The sequence below is a fragment of the Prionailurus bengalensis genome, chromosome C1 (assembly GCF_016509475.1).
Source record: "Prionailurus bengalensis isolate Pbe53 chromosome C1, Fcat_Pben_1.1_paternal_pri, whole genome shotgun sequence".
NCBI classification, from domain to species: domain Eukaryota; kingdom Metazoa; phylum Chordata; class Mammalia; order Carnivora; family Felidae; genus Prionailurus; species Prionailurus bengalensis.
In genome coordinates, this window is record NC_057345.1 from 128,085,144 (window position 1) to 128,095,383 (window position 10,240).

The following is a 10,240-nucleotide window of genomic DNA, read 5'->3' on the forward strand; positions in this document are numbered from 1 at the left end:
ATATGGAAAATTTCAAACAAATACAAAAGCAGAGAGAATATTATATGAACCTCCACATAAATACACTCAACACAATTATATTTTGAGGGAAAAAAAAGATCAAAAAAGGCCTAATAAAATTTAATATGTATTCCTGGTAACAGAAAATTTGGACTAGATGAAAATTTCTTTTAATCTAGTCTTTAAACTTTGGCATTGTTTTCTAATGACATTTTATGTAGAACACCCAAAGGCATGAAATAACTCATCAGGAGTTAAATCTCTGCTGTCTGAAAAATTCTTCATTGAGGAAATCCCCGTAGTACCGGAGAATCTACTAATCATTACAAAGAGAAAGAAGAAATGAGATAAACATTTCAAAGAGAAGGACAAAAGATCATAATTTGTAAATGATACCAATGTCTACCTACAATCTCCATGTACTTCAATAATTAACAACTCAGGGCCATTCTTGTTTTAGTTTTATTCCAATCCACATATCCCTTGACTCTTGTACAGTATACTGTGAAGCAAACTATTTTGCTGTTATTTCATCTGTACAAAGTTCTTAAGTACATTATTCCTAAGAGATAAGATCTTTTTTTTTTTTTTTAATTTTTTTTTTCAACGTTTATTTATTTTTGGGACAGAGAGAGACAGAGCATGAACGGGGGAGGGGCAGAGAGAGAGGGAGACACAGAATCGGAAACAGGCTCCAGGCTCTGAGCCATCAGCCCAGAGCCTGACGCGGGGCTCGAACTCATGGACCGCGAGATCGTGACCTGGCTGAAGTCGGACTCTTAACTGACTGCGCCACCCAGGCCCCCCGAGATAAGATCTTTTTAAAAATAATATTACCATAGTACTATTATTCCAACTAAAAAAAAAGTTATTTAACGTCAAACATCCAGCCAATGTTCAAATTTCCAAGTCTCAAGTATCTTCCATTTTCATTTACTCATTCATTCATTCACCTTTGGATGTGACTGGTTGAGAGATAAAAAAATTTTTTTTTAAACATTTATTTATTTTTTAGAGATGGAAAGAGACAGAGCATGAGCAGGGAGAGTAGAGAGAGAGAGGGAGACACAGAATCCGAAGCAGGGTCTAGGCTCTGAGCTATCAACAGAGATCCCACGAACTGTGAGATCATGACCTGAGCCAAAGTCGGATGCCTACTCAACTGAGCCACTCAGGTGCTCCGAGAGATAAAATTCTTAAGTCTATTTTAATCATATGTTTCTCCTTGGGGCGCCTGGGTGGCTCACTCGGTTGGGCATACGACTTCGGCCCAGGTCATGATCTCACGGTTTGTGGGTTCGAGCCCTGTGTCGGGCTCTGTGCTGACAGCATGGAGCCTGGAGCCTGCTTAGGATTCTGTGTCTCCTTCTCTCTCTGTCCCTCCCCCAGCTCATGCTCGCACCCTGTCTCTGTCAAAAATAAATAAACTTAAAAAAAAAATCGTATGTTTCTCCCTCCCTTTTCTATTTATTTGTTGAAGAGATCACATCATTTTTGCCTAGTAGTTTCCTATAATCTAGATTTTGCTGACTGCATCCTCATTGTCACTTAACATAGTCATTTGTCCTATGTTTTTCCTATAAATTGGTAGTTAGCTGTAAAGGCTACATTGAGATTCAGGTATAATTTTTTGGGCAAGACAGTAGCATTGGGTGGTGTTGGGTTCTTTCATGAAGAGACATAAAATATTTCTGATTGTCTCTCTCTTGTATCATTAGCAATCACTGGTGATGAATGCCTGGATAATCTACTAGGGACAAAATGATGAAGCTCTAACACGCTTTTTTTTTCATTTTATTCACTGCAATACTTCTCCAGCATCTTTCCTCTATCTACCATTTGGTTAGCCAGGGATATAGAATTCATACAGAAACGATACTTTAATCAGTTTTCAAAATAATGAGTTTGTTTCACCAGTGACCAACTAGGTTTTGTTTGCCTGCCTTAGCGTTATTATAAATTTATGGATTTAAAAATATCTGCTGTGTTTCAATTCATTACATTTATCCTTATTGATACACATATTGTTCCATTTGGGGGATGGGTGCGAAGGGAAGTATTCTTGGTTCAGACCTACATGTAGTATGCATTCTTTTAATTTGCTAAATAACTATGTTTAAGAGACACAGTGGCCAGTTGGACAGAACAAAGGCTCCCAGTCTAATGTGAAAAAGACAACTAAATGAAGGAATACAAAACAATGTGATTATCTTTTGGTAGAATAAATGGCCGGAACTTTCAGAAAGGCAAATCAACATTTAAAAAAAAATTAAAACTCCACCAATATTCCTCTCAAGTCTAATGGTATTCAGCTGTTTGGGGGGAGTATGCTGGAAGAACAAACTTTTAGTAGTAGTGATACTGAGAGTGAGATATAAATCTAAAATGTCAGAATTTTAAAAATAATGGGCCCACATTAATTCTATAATAAACACTGAAAAGCACTGTAAGAAATGACGTAACACAGCATGTATTAAATATTATAGAAGTAATCAGCTCCGCCAGGGAGACTAAGTGTCTTAGAAAACTACCACATTCTGTTCATATTCTACCAATTACTATGAGAACTTGGGTGAGTAGCTTTCTCATTTGAAGCCTCAGTGTTCTCATTTATAAGGTAGAATACCAAAGCCTGTTCTGCCTACTTCAAAAATTTGTAGGGATGATCAAATGTGAAAAAGTGTATGAAAAGTATAAAATTATAAACTAATGTTAAGTGTCATTAATACTTTTATACAATTCTGAACACTAGGCTAGGACAATTTTCTATAAGGAACAGGCCTGTCTAAACTACCTTAATCTTTCTTTGTTATTATTGCTAAATTCTTAGTACCATCCAATAGAACTTCCTACAATGATAAAAATATTCTGTATTTGTGCTGTACTTTGGGAGCCGCTAGCCATTGTGGCTATTAAGCACTCATAATACAGCTAGTGACTTGAACTATTAAATTTTAATTTGGTTACATGTAGCCAGTGGCCACTGTATTGGATAACCTGATCTTAGCCTTATTTCTCTATCACCTATCTTGCCATCTAAATATTAAAATATAAGAATATTAACAAATGAAAAGCTTCTCAACCACACTCTTCACTTAAAACTAAACTTTTAGGGTGCCTGGGTGGCTCAGTAGGTTAAGCATCCGACTTCAGCTCAGGTCATGATCTTGGGGTTCATGAGCTTGAGCCCTGCGTTAGGCTCTGTGCTGACAGCTCAGAGCCCAGAGCCTGCTTTGGATTGTGTGTCTCCCTGTCTCTCTGCCTGCTCACACACTCTCTCTCTCTTTCTCAAAAATAAATAAAAATTAAAAAAAAAAAAGCAAACTTTTGAGAGATGCTAGAAAAGTACCTTAAAGTCTTAGATTTAATCTGAATTTTTAAGGTCAAAAAAATTTTTTTTAATTTTTTTTTTTTTAACGTTTATTTATTTTTGAGACAGGGAGAGACAGCATGAACGGGGGAGGGTCAGAGAGAGAGGGAGACACAGAATCTGAAACAGGCTCCAGGCTCTGAGCTGTCGGCACAGAGCCTGACGCGGGGCTCGAACTCACGGACTGCGAGATCATGACCTGAGCCGAAGTCGGATGCTTAACCGACTGAGCCACCCAGGTGCCCCAGGTCAAATTTTTTTTAAGGATGTCTTATAAGAACCTAAAACTAATTAACCATGGACTAATATTTCACAGTGATTTAAGAAGGAAAATAGATGTTTTGAAAGATTTACTTTGGTCTGTGAGGAATTTGCAAAACAAAAAACTTAGAATCCTTACCAAAAGGACCATAATCATTAAATCAATCTTACCTTTAGCTCTACTTGTATGAACCCTTGCACGCACCCAAACAACTTCATCAGCTCTGTGTACTGTCAAGTCGCTAACCCGAACCAAAACTCGATCTGCAGCAGATAAGTGAAACAATTTTGTAATTCAGAATTTACAAAGTCATAATTATTTTGGTTTGGCAGCTAGCATAAGTACTTGGTATTATCTTAAATAATTTCCAATCTCTGATAGCATCTTCTTATCACTGTCCATATGCAATTTGCTTCAAGTTTTATGAACTGTACTAAGTACATCTCTAAAATCTATCCAATTCTCATTCATCTTCATTGCCACCATCTCAAACCAAAGTACCATTTCTTTTGTCTAAACTATAGCAACAGCCTTAAACTGGTATTCCCCTGATCCCCTAATTCAGTCTACACTGGAGTCAAAGAGAGTTTCAAAACGCAAATCTCTTGAATACTTCAATGGTTAAAAAAATACAGCTTGTCTTTACCTGCCTTTGCCTAGGTGGACATGTTATTTTCCTTTGCCTGCCATGGTATACAAGTCAACTATGCACAGGGGAGGACTTTCTGCCAGGCCTGGATAGTCATAGTACCAGGACATGGAGAATGATCCAGGGAGGGCATGTAACTCAAAATAAATAAAGTCCTTCTGTGGGACTTACTATAGACAACATGGGAATGAAGCTCTCTTTCCCAAGGTTGCTGAGCTGAGATAGTGTAGGCCTGGGCTGCAGCCACCACCTTTCCCAGTACCTGAGATGTATGGACAAGAGAATGAGGCCAGTAACCTAAAGGAAGCAGAGCCAAAGAAGTGTAGACAGAAAGCCCTGCAGATGCTGCTTGAGCCTCTAGATCCAATCATGCTGTATGCTATCTCATACTTTGTTTCCTATAGTTATGTGAGCCAATAAATTCCCTTTTAGGCTGTGAGTCCTCCAATGTTAATAACAAAACACTACACCCATCCAGAGTCTCCCAAACAGGAAAAATGTGACAAAACAACTATTATGTCAAGATAGTGATATAAGGCAATCATGATCCAGAAATCGTTTTATTCTAAATATGCAGTAATTTGAATATTAAAGAAAAATTTAAGTATTAATTAAAAACACAGTAATAGACATGACATAACAACAGAGTAATATAAGATCTCTATTCCCAAGAGTTTTATTGCCTAAGTGTAACCAAATTTGTCAATATCACATGCAGCAAAACCTAATTACTAAATTACTAAAAATACCTTTGGGAGGATATTATATTGAAATCAAATTATAAATCTATTTTACCTACTTTGCTAAATGTATTTATAACTTGTCTCTTGAAGCAAAGATGCAGCTTAGAGATAATTCAATTGACAGGAGTATACCATGGTTCTCATTGCCAGAAACAACGAGAAAGAATGACGAATTTTTAAGCCATGAGGTAGCACAAGAAAATTTCTGCAAAACATTGCTGACAGACCTTATGAATTAAGCCAACTTCCAAAACTGCTGTGTAAACTCAGGCAAAATAAAGTGTGAGAGAGAAAAGACAAAGCAGCATAAAATTTTAAAAGACAATTCTGAAAATGCCAAGATTGATAAAACAAAATGACTTATTAACTAGGCAGTCAAAACTCAAAACCAAATGAAACAGAGTAACATAAATCTAAAAGAATAAAGTTCTAAATAAACAGCATGATTAGGGTAATTCTAATAGTACTTTTGAAAACAAAGAGCAACATCCCTTGTTTCGTGTGGCATTCCAATTAAGTAGCATAGGGCTTCCCAACCTTCAACATATCCACACATCCTTGAAGGACATGCCACACTCTCACCAGTAAGACTGGTTGAGACAATGATCAGGGGCAGGAGGGTTTCAGTTTGAAAATCTACTGCCTCTTCCACACTTCTAAGTCACTAGCATTAGAATGAAGGAATTTGGAGAAATGGAAACAGATCAGAAGGAAACTTGGTGTTGAACTAGGTATTAGGATTTTAGCAGAGATAAAACCAAAGGCAGTATTCTCCTGTTATAGTAATGTAACCAGGTGACATATAGTTTATTTTTCCCTCCTGTGAGAAGAAATTTTAAGTGGAAGACAGCAGTCCGAATTTGCCAGCCAAATGGGAACAGTAATTACGGCAACAGGTGACTGGGGCTCATGTAAGAGATTGAAACACCAGTGAGATTCGTTGTTACAGCTCAAGGAAGTCCAGTTTAGGAAGATACCTGAGCTGAAAAAAAGTCTCAAATCACCTCTCCTGCTTGTCCGGGCAAGAGAATGTCATCTCCTATACTATATTGCTTACATCTCATTTTATACTAAATTCTTTTATTCTATTGTTTCTTTCTTTTTTTTTTTTCTTTCGGAAATGGTTTATTTTTAGCAAACTATTTAGGTCTTTTAATGCATACTTTGTCAACAAAGTTGGGAAGTAAAGTGATTTTTATGATGGTACAATTAATCAAATCCAAAATAACATTAAAACTGATCTGGAGATTTATTATTTCCAAAAATTAAATTTAAAGGCAGGCTTCTAAATCAGAAGTACTTAAAAAATAATTTGAGGGTGTCTACCAAAAGAAAAGAGACTGTTAAATAGTTAAGAGTAAGATAAATCTGAAATTACATGCATACAAATATACAAAAATGCAAACAAAGGAAGGCAAATGCTTATAAATAGAAAACCTACAGGTCTGAGAGAAACAGAATGTGACAAGTCAATTTCAAAGAAATATAATAATGCAAGGGGGAAAAGGAGGTGGTTTCATGAAACATGTAAAAAAGTTGTATTTAATGAAGGCAGTTAATATTACCCATTCTTGTTTTATCTCGTAAGCCAGAACTTAATCTCAGTTAAATCTTTTACCTTATCGTTTTAACATAATTTACCATTTAAAGTATACTCCTTTAACATATTTTCTTCCCTTCCTAGATTCGTAGCCTCAAATTGACAATGTTTCTGCAGGGTTATGGTGTCTGGTTGGGTTATTTATTCACTTAACCTTTTCAGAGTTATGCCTTCAGAGTTATTATGCCAAACTTACTTACAACTTTATGAAGTGCTTTCCTGGAATTACAAAGAAAAAAAAAGGCTTTATTATCATATAGCTACTAACCTGGTTTTTCTTGTGACTGTATCATTGAAGATACTCCATATCTTTCTTTAGCATAATCCTACAAAGAAATGTTTTTGGATTATGACTTTTTATTTAAACGTTAATAGCATAGTATACACATAAATACAAATAACAGAATATAAAAATGAATTCATTTTAACTTTCAGAACCATTTTATTAATTAGAGAGTCAGTAGTTTTAAAGTGTGGAAATCTATCATTTTCCTATATATATAAAGTTTCTGGTTAATTTTTGAAGATCACCACTCCTGGATGGATATACCATACGCAACAGCTTTCTCGGATAAAATTTACATACATGTATAACACATCTTAACTACCTTCTTCAAAAAGATTAAATGACTTCAAAGCAGGGATATAAATTTCCTCTGTGAAGGGAGTAGGATGAAGTACAGTTTTATTAACTTCCTATTACAGGAAGAGATGTTCAAAGAGAACCAACATTTTGGAGTAACCTTTCTGAGCACCAGATGTCCTCAGTTTTTAAAAATGGGAAATGTTGGACATAAGCTACTACAACTTTGTAAAATAGCAAAAAAATTCACCAGCTTCCTGTTTCTACAAACTACCCTCAGGGGCGCCTGGGTGGCTCAGTTGGTTAAGCGTCCGACTTCGGCTCAGGTCATGATCTCACAGTCCGTGAGTTCGAGCCTCGCGTCGGGCTCTGTGCTGACCGCTCAGAGCCTGGAGCCTGTTTCGGATTCTGTGTCTCCCTCTCTCTCTGCCCCTCCCCTGTTCATACTCTGTCTCAAAAATAAATAAACGTTTAAAAAAAAAATTTAAAAACTACCCTCAGTACACAGGGTTGTAAGCAGTTGGAAATGGCCAATATCTAATTTCTAGTTACATTTTAAAGTTAGCAACAGGAAACAGGCGATATAGGGTACAGACTGTTAACAACAAACTATATTTACAGAATAGACAAGTGGTCTTTTACTTTAATCTCCCTTTACTTCTAAAATGGTACCTTATTTTTATTTTTTTTTTTTTAATTTGAGGAAAACTGTTTATCATACCCTCTTCTTGGAGAACAAAAATGAACATTTGCATAGCAAAAGTCCTGAGCAGTCTTGTACTAAAAATCCCTTTTAACTCAAAAAAATAATAATAATAAAAATAAAATGGTACCTTAAGATCCTTCTAGCTATAAAATGACATAATAGCACCACAATGCCTACCTTATATCTAGACCTATGCAATCTGCAAGGGAGCACAGTTTATATAATTAATCAGATCAAAAATAAGCAAAAATAATTTCCCTAGGTTTTACAAGGTAATTTAAAACATATATAAAACAATTAGTTTCTGTCAGTCTATAGCTACTTGGTGGAATCCTCTCCTGTAGATCTGATGGATATTGCAGTTTGTGTTTATACCAAAATAAACCAGACATGTTAAGGTGCATACTGAACAAGTTGTTTTTTTTTTAATAAAAAAAAAAAATACACCTAAAGACAAAGATAACCCAGCCCTAATAGAGAAATACAGTCACACAAGATAGCATGAGGCCAGCATTTGTAGATTACATGGTGTGAGTAAAGGGTCATTTATCAGTACTGTTCATATTTAGATAACTTTTATTCCATCTAATGTTGTTAAGATGACCTATTCCTTACGTAGCTTATCACAAATTCATAATTACTCAAGAGAAAAATTAGGAGCTGGGTAGGGATTAAGGCCCAGTTATCCTACAATGCACATAAGTTGTAGGATGTCTTCAAAATTTCATTTTTGAAAAGCACTGAAGGACCACTAGGTATTAGGAACTACCCACATGATTTTGAATCACTTCATCTCAAACGCTTGCTCTGCAAACTTCCCTACCTACCTCACTGGGTCACTAGAAGGGAGAAAATAAAAATGGCAAGCGTTCTTTAAAGCTGTCACACGGTAAATGGTCATTAAACACATCGACAGATCGCTTTACTAAGTACTGTCATTACCTGTAAAAACATTAGGAACATGAGAGCTGAGAAGAGAAATCGACTACAAGTGGACATTACAATTTTACAAGGCGAGGTGTAGGGGCAGATTACGTGAAGGACGTGCCTAACCCAGGCACGTGTGACCCCAGCCGCTCCCACTTCCGGGACAGTTGTTGCTCCACGTCCACCCCACCCTGGGACACGCTTCTGTTACAATAGGCCTCCAAGCGCCCCTGTGAAAAATGAGATCCGAAGTAGGTCTAGCCACGATGCTCGCGCAAGGGCCCTGGAAGCCCAGAGAGCGCTCTGGGCGCCCGGACACCAGGCCTGCGGCCCGCAAGCAAAGTGCGGACAGGGAGCTGGAAGCAGGGCCCCGCTCACCCTACTCCCTCCCTCAGCGCGATGTGGCCCAGGGGTCTGTCGTCCCAGTCCCGGGGAAGGAGAACACCCACTTCCGCCGCGTCCATGATCTCCCGCGGCTTCTCCTGACTCCTGCGGCTTGCGCTGGCGCTGGGCATCGGGACAATTGGACGGGGCAGCGGTCACCACCCTCCCTCGCAGGCTTCCGTAGGGCAGGCCAAAAGGGCTTCTCCCTCCCATACAGTCTCCGCCCTCGCGACACTCAAGCCACAGCAAGGCACTCGGACTCCCCGTGGTGGGTCGGCTCCGGAAAGATCGCGAGAACTGAGATTCCTTAGCGCTGTAAGGCGAGCGACCCGCGCCGCCGCCCTCCTCTTGCCCCACCCCTGCGGGTGTTTACCTGGAGTTTGAGGGAGTCCATGGGAATTCGTTGTAGTCTCGCGGGACTGGCTCTGTTCAGCTACGAGCGCCGGGGCTCCGGAAGGTGTGCTGCGGCGCTCGGTCTTTGTTCACTCTTGTCTAAACTGCAGCTTGTGCTAGGTTCTCTTTTTCAGCCTTATTTACCCCTCCCGGCTTTAGCTGCAGACTATTCACTAAAAAACCCACCCAAGCACAGGCCTCGGCTTTTCCTCCCCCGGACTGTCCCGCCTTCACACTCCTCAGAGGCTTTGTGGCCGCCTGGGGTTAAGGGAGACCTCTTCGCAAACTCCTCTCTATGTACTGGGGACACAGGAGTGCTGGGTTAAAAGCAGTTGGCTTGCTAAGGTAGGATGGGGTACCAGTACCCAAGTGATAAGTAAAGTGTAAACACAGTGGTAGAAATCCCACACAATTGCATCGGTTACCCGGACCCATAGCGTTATTACAGGATGTGCATAGTGTTGGTTGTTAAAGGGACAAATCACCTTAGGCTTAAAAAAAAAAAAAAAAAAAAAAGTGATCAATGAGCCTTTTATCGCAATTCAAAGTAATTTGGGGGGATAGATTAAATATTGTCTCCCCTGCTAGACAGCTTTGCACTGTCAAATTTTAACTATTTTAGT

At 38.6% G+C, this 10,240-nt stretch overlaps 1 protein-coding gene across 3 annotated transcripts in view; it reads right to left on the reverse strand.

The window, feature by feature from the left end:
• DARS1 (aspartyl-tRNA synthetase 1) overlaps positions 1–9,590 on the reverse strand; it is a 64,551-nt gene extending 54,961 nt beyond the window's left edge. Inside the window, exons 1-4 of one of the 3 annotated variants that reach the window (XM_043573324.1) lie at positions 9,290–9,397; positions 8,856–9,070; positions 6,893–6,950; positions 3,803–3,895 (exon numbers count right to left, since the gene is read on the reverse strand). In XM_043573324.1, the coding sequence (XP_043429259.1) occupies positions 3,803–3,895; positions 6,893–6,950; positions 8,856–8,912 (208 nt within the window). In that variant the 5' untranslated portion in view covers positions 8,913–9,070; positions 9,290–9,397. Of the gene's footprint in view, positions 1–3,802; positions 3,896–6,892; positions 6,951–8,855; positions 9,071–9,218 lie in introns of all 3 variants that reach the window. The other 2 variants (XM_043573323.1, XM_043573322.1) reach the window with 2 other exon arrangements.
• Positions 9,591–10,240: the final 650 nt, after the last annotated feature.